The sequence below is a fragment of the Rhipicephalus microplus genome, chromosome 9, assembly GCF_043290135.1.
Source record: "Rhipicephalus microplus isolate Deutch F79 chromosome 9, USDA_Rmic, whole genome shotgun sequence".
NCBI lineage: Eukaryota > Metazoa > Arthropoda > Arachnida > Ixodida > Ixodidae > Rhipicephalus > Rhipicephalus microplus.
The window spans coordinates 21,727,311-21,749,034 of NC_134708.1; the positions used below are offsets into that span (position 1 = coordinate 21,727,311).

The 21,724-nt window shown below is 47.4% G+C and overlaps 1 protein-coding gene and 1 pseudogene across 1 annotated transcript; both read right to left on the reverse strand.

The window, feature by feature from the left end:
* Positions 1–5,289: 5,289 nt before the first annotated feature.
* On the reverse strand, positions 5,290–20,936 carry LOC119163592 (transmembrane protein 121B). The gene is made up of 5 exons (XM_037415621.2): positions 20,685–20,936; positions 14,842–15,117; positions 14,088–14,241; positions 7,581–7,850; positions 5,290–5,876 (listed from the first exon to the last, which is right to left on the reverse strand). Exons 1-5 carry the CDS (start codon positions 20,685–20,687, stop codon positions 5,506–5,508), a joined length of 1,074 nt encoding a protein of 357 aa, XP_037271518.1. The 5' UTR covers positions 20,688–20,936; the 3' UTR covers positions 5,290–5,505.
* LOC142771597 (uncharacterized) lies at positions 8,156–8,896 on the reverse strand (annotated as a pseudogene).
* Positions 20,937–21,724: the final 788 nt, after the last annotated feature.

Here is a 21,724-nt window from a genome sequence, read left to right on the forward strand (position 1 = left end):
TTGAAACGTGAACTACCTTGATTGAAAAATGTCAATGTTATTTTGTCTCCGGTGCTTCTTGTTGCGTTACGACACCACATGGGTTACGCGTAGGACCCAGCATCCTCATTTCAAGGAGAGGATGATGTGGTGTCGGACTGTGAATTACTCCGCTTACTTGCAGTTGCACACGCACCAAGGTAGCGCCCAGTGTTATTTTCAAGTCGACAGTTCTAACGGTACTTCTTATGGCCGGTTCGTCGCCAATCGTTGATGACCGAACCGTCGTTTGGTGGGAGGTTTTTTGTTTGTTTGTTTTATGCACTTTGCTGTTAAAAACTGCTCGAACGTAGCATCATATGAGTGAATGGGTTGCGAGTCTTAAGCGGCGCAAATAAGACTCAGTGGTAAAGGCGCAGGGGAGAAAGACTGCCGATTAAAGCACAGACGTGAAAGCGTGGTTTAGGGCAACCTTTATTAAACGTGAAACAACGCCGTAAAATGAGCAATAAATGCTTCACATACGCACACAATATTTCCGACGTTATTTTTGTCTTTGGCATCCGAGTTTGGCATTTCTCCAACTGCTCCGTTTCTAGGTAATGTTTTTTGGGTAATTAAGACAGAACAGCCATTTGTTTGCGACTTTGTGTCTGGGTGACGAATACTTACACTTGAAAACTCTTTGCAATGCAAAGAATGCTATGGTGGGCACCAAGTTCAACGAAGTGCTGATAGCAGCAGATCTAGCACATATCAATTCACTTTCCACTTTGCTGTCAATACTTCTCACGTAAAAAAAACCATAAAGGAATGTGTAACAGGCAGTTCTTTAGGATGCCAAAAAATCTACAAATCTTCACGCAGCACTTGCAATATCTACCAGCAATATAAGTTAAGCATGAAACTTCGTAATTAGTGCATGCTATGAAGTACCTTTGTGTGTCCTGTAGCTTTCACTTCACTGCACATCGATTTCGTAACAGACACCTCAAAGGTCCCGGATGATAAACAAGAATGACTAAATCATGTAGATGTTCTGAATCTTTCCTCTCCATTGTTCGAATTTCCTGCTCAAATCTCTCGCGAATGTATGGCTGAAGTCATAGTCCGCAAAAAAGGAAAAACAAAAAAAAAAAAAACCACTAAGGAAGCATAGAATTCCTGAGCACTCTTTAAGGATTAGTGAGACACTTTTCAATGAGCAATGGACGCAATGAAAGCTGCATGTACGCTACGAAGAGCACGGCTCGAACCCAAAGATTGAAAGAGCCACACGAGCTAATGAGGGGCTACCTGCAAAGCCAAAGTAACTGAATCTTTATCAGTAATCCTTATGTCCTGTCCATATAACTTCACGCTGTTAGACAAGTGTGCGATCAGGTACAATTCTTTCAACAAGTACAATGCTCACAGAAGAAAACGTAACAAATTACAGCTAATGCGTAAAGTAACTTTTGCTTCCGCAGTATCGGTTTGTATCACACCAGCGTAACGTTAGCTCGCGCACTTGCAACAAAGCTGATATCACCTTTAGCACATGCAAATTTGTAACTACAGGAAGTTCTTGAGTATTTAGACATACCATTTGATGTAACTGAAGTTTTGAAGTTTAATTTAATCCCGTGAGCACTGTATATACAGATCATGCTGTACCTTTGATACTTCTGCACCTTGAGCAATAAAAGCTCAGTTTTCTTGCAAGCTACGCAGGAACATGACTGGCAGCTTTCACAGGTGGCATAACATAAATTTTTTTAAAAAGCAGTGTTTCCCTTAAATTTCATCAACAGTTAGCATATCCTCAAAGGTGAAAAGCACATATTGTCACGTGCTTGCGACTTCACCACTGTTACGGCCACGACCCAACTTCGTGACGATGTACGCACTTGGCCTGTTAGGTAAAATTATGTGCCCTCGTGTTGCGACTTCCATAAAAGAACACTGCCAGCATGCCTGTAAGAGAATCCGCAAAACACTGTACAATCTCGAGACTGCGTATTAAAACACTTTGTTTCAGAGGCTCTTTTAGGTGCTCTTAAGCGTCCATAAACATTGTGACAAACTGTGCAACACCAACTGTCCGTCTGTGCAGGTACATAAAACGTGGACGAATGTTCGGCAAGGTTTTTGATCGCTTCAATGCTGTCCTACTGGCTCTCGGTGAGTGCAAAACATGCAGTGACTGAGACGGGACAACAGACAAAACAACTACGACATTTCATGCGTCCCGTAAGCTTTACGGTGCCAATGACGCTCGTCAGTGCTAGTCTACGCTTGAGTATCCTACTGCAAGCAGCAGTGACAGGGGCGCCTATCAGTTTAGTTAAGTTAATTGCCAGACATTAGCTGCAGCTGTGAAAGTGGAATGCATCTGCCGTGAATGAATGCCTACAGGGCAATCTTGTGCGCATTTCACAACAGAATGATCACTCTTCAGTGCACAGAATAGGCTGGGGTTCACAATCATTGTCACATTTGTGACGGAATCGCTTCTCATAAATGCCACGAGCATGATGCTTACGCCAAGTGATCTACTCATCACGTTATGTGGCATTTGCATTAGCCTTGACCGGTCGCCTCACATTCATGACGTTAATGTTTGGCGTAAATGTCGCAAAAACGACGCTTACGGCAAGTGACCCATTCGCGACGTTTATATGTCAGTAATGTGTAATCGAGGCTCATGAAAACGTCCCATTTGTGATATTTTTTGCGTGCCTCAACCAATTGCATTCAGCGAGGCCGAGCATTCCATAACAGAATGCGTACAAAGTCTCATCACACGCAGCGAATGCATGACATCACAGCATGGGACATTGCTACTCACTAAAGCTTCACCCCCGCTGCCCTGCATTTTTCCCAAATGTATGTGCACTATCACACTCGTCTCAAAACACTTGTACAGTATACATCATGCCTATGCGAGAGGCAACACGTCAGAGAAGTAGATCTAGGCGTCAGTATGCCACACCATATGAAATTCGAAATTTGTGCAAATACACAGGACCTCAAATACACCGTGATGCATTCAACTCTTAGATTTGTAGCCGCTCAGTAGAAAGCACTTACAAAAGTACTCCCATAAAGCCAACAGTGCTATTTGGGCAATGAGTTCTCAGGCATACAGGAATGCCGCAAAAGTTTACGGGACATGGTTTCAAGGGACTGTTGTGTCTGGGTCAGGGAGCCTTTGACACGAGCAGCGAGCTTGAGGCTTTTGGGTAGAAACAGCACATGCTTGGACATGTTATTCCGTAGAGACCATTTTTAAAAGCACATGAGAACAGTACAGAAAAGAATAGACGCAATGCCACATCTGTGTCATTGGTTAATGTTCTGCTGTCTCTCGCAAAGTTACATGATCAGTCATCCCGGCAATTCAGCCCTTCAGTACGTGTCCCGTAAACTTCAGCGACCTAAGATACAAGCTTCACAGTGGCATTCTTACGAAACAAATGACTAAGACTTTGTTTTAAAACACATATACAAAGACAGCAACTGTATAGCTGTACAAATAAACAACTTGTGCTGTCAAGTAACAGCCGTTAGCGATGCTTCAACACTGCTGAAAAAAAAAAAAAAACATGCTTCTGCCCTCTGCAATATAGCATCAACAGCTAGCATCTGAAAGGCTAAAAATACTGCTGTTTTGTGAGGGGTCTTCGACAAATACCAGGGCTTGCACCGGTCACATATGTTAACGAGATTGTTCAGCGGCTTGATGTCGTCACATCTATTTTATCTCCTTGAGTTGGGCTTCAGAGATGTCGATCGAACCAGGACTACGTGACAATGTCCAAGAGAAAAGCAGCCCTGGCTTGGCATTCACTGTACACAAATGCTTGAGCTTGAAGTTGGCATAGTTGCCCAGTCAAACACTAATTAGTTTGAAAATGCACGGCTGTTTTGCAGCAATCCCTGGAATGTAAGAGTGGAATTCCTTGAATTAAAGAAATAGACGAGGGGGTGTTTGGAAACCTCACGTCAGGCAAAGCCAGTGTAAGTTGAGCATGTCGTTCAAAATTCTGGAATTTTTTGGCAAAAGCTGCTGGATAATCACACTGGAGAAGTGCATACCAACTTCTGATAAGCTCGATCAGCTAGTTTATGACTCTAAATAACTTTACATGGCTGCTCTAACAATTTCCTTTTCACTTCTATCATTCAGGAACCTCTTTAGCACTTCGAGCAGCATCGGTTTTTTTCTTATAACGATGACCATCCCTGGCTTGCGCATAAAAAAACAAACAAAAGAGTCATTGCCCAAGTCTGCATGCCTACTACCGTGAAGGTGATAAAGATTTCAGGTTCAGCATCTGTTCAAGCAAGACACATCAATAAAGCTGCCCCATACTGGCATGAAATTACTTCACAAAATTTGATTGACAGCATTCCAAAGTATGCATCATTAAATAAAGGAAAATGCCTTCAGAGTTGTTCTTAGTGATACCAGCTCTTCAGCAATTTGCGATAGCAATAGCCCCGGCAGTCCACAATCGATCACTGAAGTTTTACCGTAGCGTGCTGAACTAACCATGTCTTAGCTAGATGTCCTCAATATGTTGATACAATACCAATAATCTGCCACAGTTGGCACTGAGCTTCAATGCACTAGGGTGAGGAGATTCACGAGTGCTGTTGTTCTGTACAAAAGGTGCAATCACATACACAACAGGCTTACTAAGCATTTCTCAACGATGAAGAAAAAAGATAAAATACATGTCGCAGTTATGAGAAGGTACTGCAGCATCTGGAGAGAAGCTGCAATAAGCCGAAGCTCAACAAATGAACAAACCGCACTTGCACAAGCTGCCGAGAGGTAATGCTGCGCTGTGGCCCGGTAGCTTTGATCGGTGAGCAGTCGTCGAAGCAACCTACGGGTCGCTCCGCGTGCGACCAGAACTACGTACCCATACTTTCCTCGGCATGAGAGCGAAACGCGAAACTGCAGTCTTCAGAAGCGGAGAGGTCACGCAACATTCGGGCTGGACTTCCCAAGACGAGATTGTACATTAAGTAGCCGGCAGGTGCTCTTGCATCAAAATGCCAAGCACCTGAACATGGGCCAGGTTTGAGAACGATGGAGCAGTCTTGAAGCTGGGCCCCACTTGCTAGGGTTTCATTGTTGACGCAGTTTCAAATCTCCAGTGATGTAAGCGGCAGTGTCCACTCACCTCCGCGATTCTCGAATCTCGGTGTGGCGCTCATGACTGGTAGGGACACCTTCCTTTTCGTTTTGAGGCTGTTCTTTCTTTCCTCTTTTTTACACATCGAGCAATTCGTGATTCGAGAAACCAGCGAAATATGTACGTTTGAGCCGACGGTGTCACTCGCAAACCCATATTGAGTAAACAAATAAAAAACACTCTTTAGGCTGGCACGCTCAGAAAATAAGGTGTGGCGTCCACAGCGTCTTCAACGGAGGCACAAGACAACACACCAACACGAGTCTGATTCGGTTAGGCATGTCAAAAGCGCACGACGTCATTCGTGTCCGAGGAAGTCACAGCACTCACGTCTGGGCTAGAGCACATTCCCGACCGATCGGCCGGGCACCCCATCGTTGTCCCCGTGCCGGTCGTCCTTTTCGCAGATGACCTTGAGCTCGATGGGATCGGCGGCGATGCAGGTGTGGCTTCGACGCCGGTTGGAGAGAAGAAAGATGTAGAGGCGCAGCTCGGGGATGAGCGTGCGCAGCGCGGAGTAGATGCCAAGCAGGTTCTTGATAAGGAAGAGCGAGACGTCGTGGCCGAAGAAACTCCAGAGGTAAATGCGTATGCCCAGGTAGGGCACGTTGATGAGGCACATGTGCAAGACCTTGTAGAGCAGCTTGAGACCGAGGGGACGCGGCAGCTGGCCAAACTCGCACTGGCTCAACTTGAAAAGGGCGAGGGCTGCGCAGATGAAAATTGAATACCAAATGGTGAACAAAAAAAAAAACGCACGTGTAGAGATTGATCTTTTAACATGAAAAAAGTTACAGATTCAATGTGACAACAATAGGATAATGGTGGAAAGCTACTTCTGCATTGCACAGGCTGTGGCCACGCCCCTGTGATAATAAGGTATAAATGTAAAGGAACTAATGTGGATGAAAAGACAACTTGCTGCCGGCTTCGGCTGAACCTACAACCTTTGGATAACGCATCCTCCGATGCTCCAACAAGAGTGACAGTGGTAGTTGTCCTCCCCATTTACTTCATCGAGTATTTCTGTGCTCGAAAACATGTGAGCCTTAGCCACCTAGCCAAGAAGAAGTGTTCCACACATAACATCGTGGCTACGAGTGGCACTGGCTCCACTTCAAATGGTAGAGATTCAGGCGTGTTGTCCGGAGGTTTTCAATTCAGTACTTGCCAGTGTACCAGTGGCAAGTTATCTTTTCATCCACTTTAGTTTCATTAGATTAATATCATAATTACTACATTACAGTTAGACCATGCAAGTAATCCTCTACACTTTCCTTGCTTTCATCACTGTCTGTCGATTTCATTAGGTTAGACAAAATAGTGTTCATGAAAGAGTACTGCAGACTAGACTGTTCTAGGTGTTACACGTCGGTATCACTATAATAACACACGTAGCAAGGTAGAAATTGCGCTATTCTGTACTCTGCGATCAAATTTTTTTGGCAAGAAAACGACGATTGAGATGGCAAGAACTGAATTTGCATGCCCTAATACAGTGATTCTCAGCTATGGATGTTACGGGGACGCCTTGAGGACATGTGCAATAAGTAATGAGGAACCACTTGCAGTGAGAGTAAAAGGAAGTGGGTGGGGGGGGGGTCATAAATTAATACAACATGCAGCATAAAACCCGTGCCTTTTGTTTCTTCCTAACAAGATATGGTCAGACTCGAGCGCCACGCAAATTCTACCTCAACGACTTGTCAATAAGTTGCGTGGTCTGCAACCACAATCAACCTGTTTCCAGTAAAGCCCCTCCATCGCGTCTACTTCCGCTTTTCTAAGCAGCGTCAACTATTGTTCCGCCACCGTCGCCTAGTTCCGGTCCCAAAGCTCCGAAAAGAAGTTGTTGAGCCATTTCCTTCCACCTTGCTCCTGCACACGCATGTGCACGGACGAGAAAGTAAATATTTCTTTCTTCGTTCCACAAGTGCTGTCTTGAGTATGCTTTCCTTCCTCCATGGGAGGGTGGATGAACCGGAAAAGCAGCAGAAACATCATGGCGGCACTTACGCTTCCGCTGGGCTGGAGACTGGTGTAAAGGGAAAGGACGAGTTGGCGTTACTTAACCTAGCTGGCGGAAAACACAAGAAGGGACATTAGTTTCTAGCTTTGCTTTTCAAACATGCAGGCCTAGAAAAAGTATCTTCGTGTGCATATGCCGTAGAAAACTGCAACAAAGCTATCCTGCCATCTCATAAAAAATGTGCAAGACTGTAATGTGTTAAAGCTTACCAAAATTCAGAAAGGCCACCGTCAGAGAAGATAGTGTACCTCCAAACGAGCACTTTATTATTATTATTTCTTTTTTTTTTTTTTGAGAAAGGGTGTCGTGGACCCCCATTTGAGAACCACTGCCCTAATCAACTTCCCAGTAGCTTAAGAGACGATAAAACAAGCAGCACTTACTGGGCAGCACAAAGTTGACACATGTGAGCGCGAGCACGGCGTTCTCGAGCGGGTACGTCAGCGCCAGGTGGGTCTCGTTGGGGAACAGCAGCCCCAGGAAGGTGACGCTGTCCAGCACCTCGAAGGTGGTGCCCGTGCACAGCGAGTGCAGGTAGGTGCGCTGCTCCGAGCTGGCGCCCGCCTCGTTGTGACTCTCGACGAGCAGCAGAAAGACCACGGCCGCCACCGCCACCACTGCCTTGAGAAACTGGGAGCCATACACGTTGTCATCTGCGCACAACAATAGCAACAGGGTTTGTCATGTATGTGAATGGCTTCAATTGCAACAGCATTCATTCACAACATCACGCAACACTAGTCTGTTTTGCCATACCTGCCATCATTGTAGTGGGCACGTTTGAGCAGAGGCGGCCAGAGACGCAGGCCAAAGCTCGAGGGCCACAGTAACGAGACGCACGCTTTGCGTTCCTAACACAAGCGACCCTGTTTATTAGTACATCATCCTTTATGTACCCAATACCATAGAGGGCGCCCCAAACCTAACAACACTAGAGTGATTAATATCATGCGCCCTCTACATCCCCCCTTTCGAGATGAACAAAAACAATACAGGCCGTAACATCACCATGTATGAAACGTAATGATGTGTTACGGTACGCTACAAGTTCAGCCACACAGGAGGCCTGATGCTACGTCCTGACCGTGTGCACACACCCGATGGTGGCGGTCTTGAAGGGGTAGCTGGGAGAACCTGTGGCGAGGCAGCTGGTGGAGGGGTAACGACATCAGCAGGCGGCGGAGGACTGCTACACTCAGGCACTGGGCGAGTGGGAGTCTGCAGCGGGGTTGGCTATCCTTCTCGTAGTGGACTGATGCTGCTGAAGTCAACTCCAACCGATGGTTGACTCTGCTGAGGAACCAAATGTCTCCGGTGGCAAACAAGAGCCCCTGCATCCGTCTGTACCACATGGGAGCGTGGGCGCTGCGCTGGGCTGAGCACTGTGCCCGCACACTATGTGTCCCGAATCCACACTCTCCCCCTCCACCAGGGGACGTAAATCCTTCGCAGCGTGCCGACGGTTGAAATCTTGACACTGGCGGCGACGTTGGGCCGTGTCGCGCCTGTTTAAGTCGGCAGCGCAAGAAGGTTTGGGAAGAAGTGTGACCTGTGGAGCAGGAATGCGAGTCCGGAGGCTGCGTCCCATCAGCAGCTGACCAGAGCTGTAGCCGGTAATGCCAGGTGTCTTGCGGCATGACAGGAGAGCCAAGGGCCAGTCCGGAGACTTCTTGAAGAGTTCCTTGACCGTACGCACCATGCGCTCGACTTCACCGTTGAACTGGGGGTACCTGGGACTGCTGTTGACATAGGAGAAGCCGTAACTCTGGGAGAAGGCGCGGAACTGTACCGAAGAAAATTGAGGTCCATTGTCGCTGACAAGTGTCTCAGGGATACCATGTCTTGCAAAGACACTTTTAATGATGGAGATCACCGCAGCGGACGTTGTCGAGCCAAGGGTCAGCACTTTGAGGTACCTTGAGTAGTAGTTGACGAGGAAAAGGTAATCTTCTCCGTCGTGATGAAAGATGTCCGCCCCGACCCGCTCCCAAGGGCTACTAGGCGTTACGGTAGGATGCAGTGGCTCAGCTCGCAGGACCCGCGTGGTGTCGCAATCAGGGCAGTTTTCGACCATGGTCTTGATCTGGTTCGCCATGGTTGGCCACCAAACAGCTCCCTTAGCGATGGTGCGGCCGCAGTCCACTCGGAGGTGCCCATCGTGAATCAGGGACAGAGCGTACTTGCGCAGAGAAGTGGACACGAGTAGGCTTCCACAGCAGAGAAGAAGGCCGTCGTGGATAGTTATCTCAGCACGACGAGCCCAAAACTGGCCCATGTTGAGGGGCAGATTCTGCTTCCGCGGCCATCCTTGCTGGCAGTAAGTCTTGAGCTAAGCGCACGCCCAATCTGTAGCCTGGTGAGCTCGATAGTCGTCGAGTAGGATCGCAAAAGTGTGAGGGATGGCACGGAGCGCTTCTTGGACATACAGCTCGACCTTGTCAATGATTGGAGTTTCTGGGAGTTGGGTGACCGTGTCCCGTGAAAGCGCATCAGCTGTAGCCGACTGTTTCCCAGGCACATACTTGATGTCGAACTGGTACTGAAGGAGGCGGATACGAAAACGCTGTATCCTGGGTGGCAGGAGGTCGAGGTCCGCTGTTCCAAGGACCTTGACCAAAGGCTTATGATCGGTCTCGAGGGTGAAGCGAAGACCCCGAAAAAATTCGCCGAACCTGTTAACCTTCGTTCAGTCTCAATTGGAGCACGAGAGGCGTATGCGACTGGTAGGCAATTACCTGAAATCTGGTCCTGAAGAAGCTCTGCACCCAGCTTGAAGGAACTGGCATCTGCGGAGACCGTTGTCAGGAGTGCCCTTGCGAGGCAAATGTCTTAAGACAGCATGGACTTGAGCTTCTCAAAAGCCGAGACTTGCGCTGGTCCCCACGTCCATGTAGCTAGCAGTCTTGTTCAGGAGACTTCGGATTGGCGCAGTTGTCCGAGAGAGACCTGTGAGGAAGCTACCCACATGGTTGAGCATACCCAAGAACCGCCGCACGCCATGAATGTACTGAGGGGCTGGCATACGCTGAATGGCCGCCACTTTTTCTGGATCTGCAGAGATGCCGTTTGCACCTACGAGGACATAAGGGAAGCGTACGCTGATCACGCCGAAACTGCACTTGGCAGCATTTAGGGTGAACCCCACTTGTTGGAGGCGATCGAGAACTGCTTGGAGACATTGGTCATGCTCTTCTGCTCTTCTGTGGTGCAGCCGAACACGAGGATGTCGTCCATGAGATTAACGACACCAGTTATGCCTTCCAGCAGGCGAGACATCTGACGTTGAAAGTACTCTGTGGCTGACGTTATGCCGAACGGGAGGCGGCAATAGCAGTATGTTCCAAATGGTGTGATAAATGTCGTATACTTCTGGCAGTCGCGCGCCAGGCGTATTTGGTGACAACCAGAAATTGTGTCCAACTTCGAAAAAAATGCGGGCGTCGCTGAGCATTCCGAGGGTTTGGTCAACGGTGGGAAGCACGTGGCGTTCGCATAGGACAACTTGATTGAGTTTGGTTAAATCCACACAAAGCCAGTAACCTCTCGCTGGCTTCGGGACGACAAGACCCGCACACCAATCCGTCGGTTCATCGATGCACCGGATCACACCCCCCTGCTCCATTTTGTTGAGCTCCTTTTCGACTACGTTTCGTAGTGATATTGGAATGCGCCGGGCTGTGCTGAGAGAGTACGGCACCGCATCAGGCTTGATACGGATCATGTATTTTCCCGGGAACGTGCCAAGGCCGGTGAAAAGGGCTGGAGGCTTGTCTCGAGCCGGCGTTTCCAGCTGAGCTGGCGTGACAGTGTCGACAAACTTGACAACGCCAAGGGCAACGATGGCGAGATAGCCGAGAAGACGTTTCTCTAGACCTTCGATGACGTATAGTCGTTTGTTAATTTGCCTGCCCCGCCAAAACAGAGCTGCGCAAAGGTACCAAGAAGCTTAAGAGCTTGTTTGCTGGGCCCAAAAAGTTCTTCGTCACGCGGCTTGTCGAGTTCGGCTGAACAGACAAGAAATGTACGTGGAACCACCGAGACGTCGGCGCCGGAGTCCACTTTGAAGATAAGAGGGTGTCCGTCGACGTGCACTTCAACTTAGCGTCCGTTCTGAGCCACCGCCGCGACGGCATGTAGCTCCACAGATCCTAGACGCTGCTTCGAGCGACATACCAATGCTACATGGCCTCATTTTTTGTAGGGACTACAAATCGCTTTGGCAGCTGGGCAGTCCGACCGTCAATGAAACTCGTGACCGCAAAATTGGCACTGCCCGATGCGACTGCTTTTCGAAGCTTCCGAGGCCTCGCCGCCGTGGCTCTTCTTGCCAGAGTCTCGTTTGTCATGTCATCCACTACGACACTGCGATCGTTTACGGGAAGCAGCCGTGTCGACGTGAGACGCCGCCGGCGTTTGCTCAGCAGCGAAGGTCAGGCGTTGCTTTTCGCACTCCGCGTCTTCGTGTTGACGGGCTTGCACGAGTGCATCATTCAAGGAGAGGCTCGAGGTTCAGTTTGTCCAAGAGAGTCCAGCAAACCCACGATGAAACGGTCATGAACAAGACGCTCTTCGACAGCTGGCGACGGAGAATTACACTTGCATACCATGTTTCGCAGGGCCGTGAAGAAACTGTCGACTGTCTCGCCGGGCCGTTGCGTCCCCTTGTGGAAGCGACTCGTTTACTGGGGGCATGAAGTAGCTTGTGAGCCACCGGGTGACTTCTGCGCAAGACTTGTAAGCATCTTTGTCGGACATGAGGGAACTGAGGACGACGTATGCCTGGAGACCCATGCAGTAAAGGAGCGTGCTAACCCGCAGCTTGTCCGGCGTTGCGTGCATGCCAGTAGCGAAGGCGTAGTCCTCGAACTGTCGTAGCCAGGGAAGCCACTCGCCAGCATCGTCGAAAAAAAACGGAGGTGGGCTCCGGAGACTGGCAGGAGTGAAGGCAGGAACAGGAAGACCGGTGACCGCCGGGGTAAAACCAGGAAGAGTGGTGAGCCTACCAGTGGGAACGCGAGCATGGTTGTTACCCATGTCGTCGTTGTTAGCCATGACGGAAGGCAGGAACCAGAGATCCCACTTCTCACACCACAGTGGGCGCGTTCAAGCAGAGGCAACCAGGGACGCAGGCCGAAGCTCTAGGACCGCAGCAACGAGACCCACGCTCCGCGTTCCCAACACAAATGACCCGGTTTATTAGTACAACATTCTTTATGTACCCAATACCATCGAGCGCGCCCCAGACCCAACAACACTGGAGTGATTAATATCACGCGCCCTCTACAATCATCACCAACAAGAATTGAGACATGCGTGTGCACACAACACCAAGAACAGGGTCAAGATGCAACTTGAGCCACTGAAGCAGAGTATCCGTGATCATAGTACATATTGTAGTCATCACTCGACATCTGGAGTAGCAAGCCAGGCGATGAATGAGGCTAAAAACTTCAGGAATATCATTAAAATTGCTGTATGTCTCTGGCAGTCATAACGGAAAAACATCACGGTTACTGTGTAAAAATTGGCGGTGCCAAAGTTGCCAGTTACGTGAACAAGCAGGTAACGAGTTGCCCTTAGAAGGTAAGTAGTTAAAGTCGGGTGCAACTTTAGAAGGCAGGGTCATTTCCTCCTCAAAGGAGAATAAAAACGAGCCTGCATCAATGGACGCCAATGTCACAAATGCCATAAGCTGTATGGTCAGTGAAAACGCCGTCAGAGACCATCGCCAATTACACAAGCAGGACTATTTTCATGGCTACGAAGGCAATCGGCTGCCACGTACAATTGAGTCATCAGGGCAGGGCCTCTCCTGCCTTCTTAAGCTGCAGCGCTTTCTAAAGATAATTACTTTAGAGTGTCCAATCAGTTTGTTGAGAGCTAAATTCAACCATTGATGTTCGAGTTCTCAAGAGCGAATGCAAATAGCATTTCTTGACAAAAAACAGTGGCAGTGACAGCCGAACATCTGGAGACCCTCAAGCGAATGCGATGACGTTTTTGTGATGCCGTATCATCTGTAACGGCAGTGCTGTTGAAGCGTGGCCTCTGTAATTACCTCCACCAATGGCATGCAGCTCAAGCTAATAATGGAGGCCAGGCCACATTTGAAGATTTGTTGGTTTGTTTGATTGTTAACGATTGTTTATATGGTTGATATTATAATCCAGCTCTAAATCCTTCAGTGTCTCGATCCTTAGTTGAGAATCCAGTGCATGCTCTCGCAGTCAGTTTGGATCAATGCGCAACAGGAATCTTCCGTCTGAGGGCAATGCAGCTGTGCTGACGTATATGAAGATGACACAATTCTGGTTGGCTTATCTTTACAGCCACATTTTCAATGCGCACGCATGGAAGAAGCCCCCCCCCCCCCCCCCCCCTCCCCAAAACAAACTTTCCTATCGCGTACCGTAAAGCTCCTGCAGCAGCAACTGTCGAAAAATTGCCACAATGTCAAAAATAATGAAGTCCATCTTTAGCACAAAGTTTCACCGATATCTAAAATCACTAAAGAAGCTTGGTCATACCTAGATAACACTACCCTTTCTGTGAGGTCACAACATAGGGTACTTGAACGGGTAGGTCAAGATCTATAGCTACTCGTGAGAACAGCGACTTGGCGCTTATCGAAAAGAAAACAGTACTTACAAAGGGCTTCAATGAACGCGATACAAGCTTGCCGCTGTTTTTCGAATTTTTGGGACCCGCTTCTATTGATTTGCGGTGAGAGAAACCAGCGGTGGGTGTCGCAAAATAATCGTTCTGGGACCAATCGGTGCGGAAAGGGCTGTTCTGGCGGATCCCAGTACCACCAAAGCAGATTCTGTCCCACGGTTGCCAGTAAATGTCCAAGCGAGAACGCAGCATAAGAGAGCGCAGCAGACACCAACCTTGCAGTTTCTGTGCCACGTCCATGCGAAACAGCAGGACCACTTTGGCCACCAGCAGCAGAGCGTACAGCAGCCACGACAGGTAGCACAGTGGGAAGCGGCCCAGGAGCGGGTGCGGCGGTTCTGGCTCGGGCGTGGCATCGTCTGGTTGGTCCTGCGCACAGTCACACTCATTCTAAATGTCTGTATAAAAGGTATTCTCGTTGTTATTGTTGTTAAGTACAAGGTTGCTGATGAGTCCTGGTAACAACAAAAATTTATTTAGAAAGAGATGCTACTTAAAAAAAATTGTTTAATATATGTGGATTATGAAAACAAATTCTTGGCCTCGACTTCCCATAGACGGGTGGTGTCACTCTTGACTGTAGTGCCAGTGTAGCACTGCTCCTTAACCCTTTTTTCATCAGCCCCCCGTTAAATAAACCCATTCCATCATAACAATATTATGTTTTTATAAATTAATCTCCTTCATGTTCAAGAGACTCACTTGTTTTGCAATCCATAGAAGTATCAGAACTCTGTGCAAAGACCTAAAAATTAATTTTAAAAAAGAACGATTCTTTCATTAAAACTTTCACATAATCTTTGCATGCATGTATTACTACAGAACATGAGTGTGGGCTGGATTTCGCTTTAGGGAGTGTGAACCCTCGTTACATCACAGAGGGGGAGTGCTGGCATGGCTTGTGGGGGCAAGTGTCCTCTTTGCACCACCCTTGCCGATGCTCGTGCTACAGCGGAGTTCAACACTTACGGGAGAGAGCGCCAACCGGCGGAAGTGGCGGCGCGCCAGGAAGACGGCCGACATGATGCCAATGAGGACGAGAAAGTCTGCGAGGAACCAGAAGTACCAGGCGACCGAGCCCTGGTTGTGCTGGATCAGATAGAAATCGAGCGTCGAGCCCTGGAAGATGACCGCCACCAGAAGGACCAGCACGTCGAAGATGGCCACCAGGTGCGTCAGGGAGCAGCACCGGGCCAGCACCGACCGGAGCAGCTTCCTCACCCCACCAGAGTCTGCGCTCAGCGGCTGCACCGCAACAAAATGACAAGTACAGGTTGCAAAACATGTCTTTTTGAGCAAGCCATCCTCATTGGAAGACTCAACTTGGTCTTGCCATTCCTGTGCACAAGGAAGTGACTTAAACACTCAGCTAATGGTAAATTAAACATACTTGTTGCATAAAGTTCCTTGATATCACATCACTTGTGGTTGACATGTTCTGCTACACAGGCCCACTTTAGGGAAGGTAGTGCCATGTTTAACGAGCTGTTGGACATTTCGACACTTCTTTTAGCTTTTAAGGAATGCTGGCTGCCAGCAGATAACTATCACATCTAATTTGAGTGGGTCGTTGAATTCAGTTTATGAAGAAATGTGGCAATACTGGCACCACAATCGCTAGATAATTACGCTGTAATTACAGTTGCTTGCTGTAAAACACAGTATCAATTATTTGAACCCTTCCACTTCTTTTAAATTGAGTCTCCAAAATCTTGGCATCAAATTACACAAGTCTGGTGCAAAGGGATATACTACATATCCCTTTGCACTATACATCTAATTGCTGGAAAATCAGTCCTCCAGAGGCCCGTAGTCAGCTCTTTGGAGGATACCTAAAGCTTGAAGATTCCTGATTACAAAAAAGCAGCGCACGACGTTTTACACAAAGAGAGACGATAGGGACACCGCTGCACTCTCAACTAGTTTATTTCGTAAACGACCTTGGTTATTATACAACAAGACGGTGTACCACGTGCTACAATGACAACGTATTTTCTAAAAAGCCAACTTCGCAATCGCTCAAAGTAATCGATGCTTGGCTTATACAGTAATCTTTTCTTTTTGCGATGTGGAAGGCCTCGATCACTTCCCTTGTCATCTTATCTCTGTGGCTGGAAAGAATTTTAGTCTCAGAGAACAGCGGGGAACAGCCACATTCTAAGCAATGCCGTCTTAAGTGCGAGTAAGCATTATTAGCTAATGCTCTCTTGTGCTCCGTTAACCTTGTATTTATGCACCGGCCTGTTTGACCGATGTACATTTTCCCACACGACATGAGCAAACAGTAAACCACCGCGGTTCTGCACTCCACAAACAAAACACTGTGCTTAACAGGGCACCGACACCTATCCTTTTTTGTCAATCGCTTCCTATCTAGCCTAGCGCATATCTTTCCTAGTTTGTTAGGTGCAGAAAAAACAACTTGTAAGCCATACCGGCTGCCTACATTCTTTAGATTATGTGATATACTGTGCGCATAGGGTATGGAGACACATTTCTTTTTCCTTTCTTCATAATTCCTCTCAATTTGAGGCTGCTCCGAAGATATATTCTTGCGCACAAGATGAACCAACTTCTGTGCGGTCCTGCGCAGAACATGCTCTTCGTAACCCGCACTAGCCAATCTATCTACTTGTCTGATGAAGCTATCATTAACTTTGTGGGGACAAGATTTGGCCAAGGCAGCGCGGAGACAAGAGAATGCTATGCCATTCTTAACTGTCTTTGAATGCCCGGAAGAATAGCTAAGCAGGGGCTTCTCAGATCGTGGGCTATATAACCAGCTGTATACTGTATAATATACAGCTGGCTATATAACCAGTGGGCTATATAACCAGCTGTAAATATACAGTGGGCTATATAACCAGCTGTAAATTACTGTATAAGCCAAGCATCGATTACTTTGAGCGATTGCGAAGTTGGCTTTTTAGAAAATACGTTGTCATTGTAGCACGTGGTACACCGTCTTGTTGTATAATAACCAAGGTCGTTTACGAAATAAACTAGTTGAGAGTGCAGCGGTGTCCCTATCGTCTCTCTTTGTGTAAAACGTCGTGCGCTGCTTTTTTGTAATCATGAACAATCACCAACTCGCCCAACTTTCGGTGTTACTGAACTTGAAGATTCCAGAGATTAGTCAGTGGAATCACTAATTGCCTGAAAACAATTAGGCAATACTACATGTAAATGTGCACGTCTTTATGTATGCATGTTTATATATTATGTATTACCACAAGATAAACATTTTCAGAAGAGGGAGGGGGTTGAAGCCCTCAGATACTTTTGTGTTTCTGGGCATTTTTGTCTCGTTTGCATGCTGTAAAATGTTGTTCTTGCTTTGCTTCCTTTCCCTGTTGATCTTGCTATTTCTACAAAGCACGAGCAACCGAAGAACGTTTCCGGTGGCCAAACTTTGAGGGAACGGGGCCATCTCGCATAAGCGTGCTAGCCAGAAAAAAACTTCTTTGATAATCGGAATAAGTGATGGGGTTTAAAGGGCAACTAAACAGGCTCGGACTTTTTCGTTCCACCCCACAAACAAGCTCAACAACGTGTACAGTAGACCGTGACGATCGTATTTTCCGAATACTACAGCGCTGCGTGCCGACTCTCCATTAGGAAAAACAACCCTGCGCCTGTTTCCTTCGCCTGACCAATCCTCCTCGTACACGCACAGTGACGAAAGCTTGCCCACGGGCAACTTCACATACCACTGAGCACGTCGATTGGTTCTTTGCCCTATGACACAGAGTCTTGGCTCTGCGGTGATGCAGTTTCGGCCATGCAGTCCACGTTTTCATTTTCCTGTTCTGCCCTCTGCCGTTTCGTAGAGCCCGTGACTGCGGGAAGAAGCAATAATGCCGGAACGAAGGCCTCCGAGATGAAGAGGCATCTCGCTACTTTACCGCTAGGGGAGGGGTGCTCCACGAACTGGGTTTTCTGCCGTATCGTTACGACACGTGCTCGTGCCGGGTATGCCCTGCTCGGTCATTGGTTGCACGCCGATGACGTGTTGCCGACGTCGTGCCACGTTGCCAAAGTGGGCGGAGTCACAACGACACGCTACGCCTTCCCCTTCCCTATGACAGAGAGAGTGGCGAGGCTGTGCAAAAATTTGAAGCCCGTGAAACAAATGTTCTAACCCCTGTAACTCCGTTATTATAGCATGCATTGGCAATATTTTTGCAGCAGCATGTTCACACAGCAAAAGTGCATGTATTTATCTACATAAGAATCTTTGGACCTCGAAGTTGTTTACTGACCCTTTAACGCCCCAAAACCACTAAATGAATATGGGAGACACCGTAGTGGAGAGCTCTGCAAACTTCGACCATCTGTTTTTTTTTTTTACGTGCACCTAAATCTAAGTACGCAAGCCTCAAGCATTTTCACCTCTATTGAAAATACAGCTGGCGTGTCCAGCATTGAAGAGAGCTGAGGAATGGAGAGCGCTTAGAGCGAGTAAATTTGAACCTTGCTGTAACGAACAATAGTATAGCGTACTATAAGTTACAGCAAACTAAACGCCAGCTTTGGTCGGTCAAGCTTCATCTAAGTTCCTTTTTTTAAATAATGAAACTGCAAAGGTCAACATGATACCTGGTGTAACGAAGAAATGTTTCTTCACACAAGGGTTAATACTCTGAAGGTAGCATAAAAAAGCAAAATAAATACTGAATGAAAATTGCCAACCACATCTGTTTAATGGTCCGAAAGAATTGCAAAATAAGCTACCATGTGAATAGAACGAGAAAGCTTCAGAAACTCGTGCCAAGGAGAAGGTTGGTGACACTGCGTTTTTGTACTTAGGATATTTGCACGAACGAGACTGCCAATTTCTTGGATCCTACATTTATGTCTACTATTACATTGAATATTGATTATAACACTAATTTATTGTCCTGATGCTACTTTGCTATCACAGGGTTCAGTTGTACTCATAGGAAGAGCTTCATGTTAAATTATCAGATGGAAAAGCACAGCTACTTTACACAAGCTAAAATAACACACCCTGTTCTAAGAACCGCATTTCATTCAGAAAGATTTAGACTATAGTTGACAGCGGTTGTCAGACACGGCAGGTGTGCCCCACCCAACTATTTCTACGGCCTCACCTTTCCGTGCACTGTTCGTAACTACGAACTCAGTTTGAACACACCTCTGATTTTTAAATGGCTTCAGAAGTCTGAATCCATTAGTGGACGTCTAAACATATGAATAAAATGACAATAGGAAGCCTGAGACTTGGGCCAGTTGGTCGTACTTCATATTGGCACAGCAGCTCAACCACACATAAACAGAGCAAAGAAGGTACATGAAACACAGACTGCAGGTGCGTTCCACTAATGGGGCTGACAAGATGCCGTCTTAGCGTTCTCGTCCTGGAACTTGCAAAACTGCACATTCGTAGGAATAAATGTACAAATAAAATGCACAGACATATGAAAAAAAAAAAAGGCAAATGATAATTTCTTCAGATAGGAACATTGCAGCTTGGAAGAAATGAGACAGACAGAAGTTTGATAGAGTAGTGTGCTTATCTGACAGGAGAACTATAGACAAAAGAAAACACCGAATATCTCTCAAAATGTCTACATCAGCCAGTTCTTTCAAACCGCAGCTGCCTTTTCATTGATAAGCTACGCTGCCACCTACCAGGTCGATATCACTGTACGAGTTAGACGATGCATCAGTTGGAGTATGTCCGCAGCAAAACCAAGTACATGTCTAACTCCATGTTAAGTGGTGGCGTACACGTGAGAATCGCTCCACATTTACAAAAAAGAAATGTAATCAAATGTTTTAGTTTCACAGTCAGAAAAGTTTCACTACAAATGTATTAGCGGCTGTCATACCCTTCAGCCGAGTGAAACGTTAGGCGAGTATAGGTGCATACCTTAACGAAAGACGTGTGGCACAAATCGGAGCAAGGAGGAAACGAAAGGAGACAGGGCGCCAGATTTTCAAGTAGTTTACTTACGGTACGTAACCCGAATATGCGCATTTCCAGAAATTCGCGCGCATCCATGCAGGACTCCCATTGGCGATCACGTATCAAGACGGGTACCAATCTCGCAAAAAAGAAACAAAAAAATGTAGTTTTTGAGCGATCGCTCGATTGTCGATTTCTCTCCTTGCACTTCCGCGACACGCGTGTGAAAAATGAAAAGCCAGCGCTAACGAATTAACACAGCCGACAATTACAAGCACCATAAAGCCACGTCCAGTTTCGGTGCGGCGCGCTTTTCCCCGAACAGAACAGAAACCTAAGCGCCCTTGCGTCATTGTCGTGTGTGTTGAGTTTAGCAAGCTTTTTTTTTTTCCGTGTTTCACGCAATGTAACGAATAGGAAAAGCGCGAAACAAACGCTCGTGAGCAACTGAGCAACACCGAGTCCAGTTGTTTTGCTAACAGCATGTGTAATGCCACCGTGACGACGGAAACATTCGTTAAAAAGCGCGGCTGCGCGCCTTTGCTAGTTGTCGTACCGCGCACTACACAGGTGCTATCAAATGTTCGGTGACGCAAAGGTGACGCCCATGAAGTGTAGCCCAAGGCAGTGAATCATCCCCGCCAGGAGATGAACGTAGACTCAAACCGCGGTGCCCGCCACGGTCGTGCAAATCACCGATTAAAAAAAAAAAAAACACGAAGCGAAAGAAACAGCGCTAGCCCTCGTGCTCCTTGCGTGCGTTCTGCGCTTCATAACGAACGAAACTTCGGCAGCATGTTGTGCGCGAGCGCTGCATGGGGCTGGCGCGCATAACGAGAGAGACAAATTAGCATATGTAGTAGTAGTAGTAGTAGCTCACCATTGCGATCTCCTCGATACGGCGGGCTTCGGCGACAGTCAAAAGCGCGGCCGCTGACTGCCGCAACGGCGACGGGAACCGTGAAGCCGCCGCAGTGGTGAAGAGGAGCTCAGAGAGGGCTCCACAACATCCATCAAGAGAGTTCTGCCTCCCTCCCGAGTCCGCGTCGTCGACTCTTGGGGTTTCGTCGAAATCGGCGGCTTCAGCGTCGTTCGCCGATGACTGTCGCGCACAAAGAAGCGACTGCGTGAATCATCCGTCGGGCCTTTAAATGGGGGCCCGAGAAGTTCAGCCTGGTGCAACCGTTCAACGGGCGAAAGAAAAGAGCACACCGCGCGCTGCTGCTGCGAAAGGAAAATACAAAACACACTCATCTCCCTCCCCCCCCCCTCCTTCTTTTCGTCGACTCCGTTATTTTCAGGGCCTCCCCGTTCCATTCACGGTGACCGTGAAAATTATTCTAATCTTATTTTGAGAGTTTACCCACGAGAAAGCATGCCCTCACAGATCCGTTCCTGTTACTACGCGGGAGAACGAAGCCGTAGCTGGCGGGTGCTATGTACCATACGTAGATTAGCAGTGGCAAAGATGGAAAATGACAAGATCGACATTCATACAGAGCGTTCTGCAATGCATGCGATAAGCAGTTTTGTTATCGCTGGAATTCGCCAGCTTATCTACGCTTGCGAACTGACATGCAAGCTATACATTCTCGATAATCGGCCTGAACTGGCACTAGGCACACTCAAAGTGTTTACATAGTTTGTAATGCATTGTTACCTGACCTCACAGGGGAATCAAACAAACAGAGAAGGCAACTTTTTTTTATGCATTTATTCAGTACCACTTCATTACGATACCATTTCTCCGTTTACATAGAAACAGCATTCAAGTCCATAGTTCAACGTCGCTGCCTATTCACATAAATTTTGCACACAACCACTATGGTAAAAATGCGCAAAATCTTGCTAGAGGCAAGATTTTGCGCAGAAAGAAAGCAAATATAGAGGCAGAAAGAAAGCAAATATAAGATCAAGTAT

What these genes read in the sequence shown, in the direction of transcription:
- LOC119163592 (XM_037415621.2), bottom strand. An exon ending in CGTGGCACAGAAACTGCAAG is followed by an intron (nt 7,851 to 14,087) that starts GTTGGTGTCTGC and finishes TGTTGTGCGCAG; the next exon opens with ATGACAACGTGTATGGCTCC. An exon ending in TGTCAACTTTGTGCTGCCCA is followed by an intron (nt 5,877 to 7,580) that starts GTAAGTGCTGCT and finishes TCATCTGCGCAG; the next exon opens with CCCTCGCCCTTTTCAAGTTG.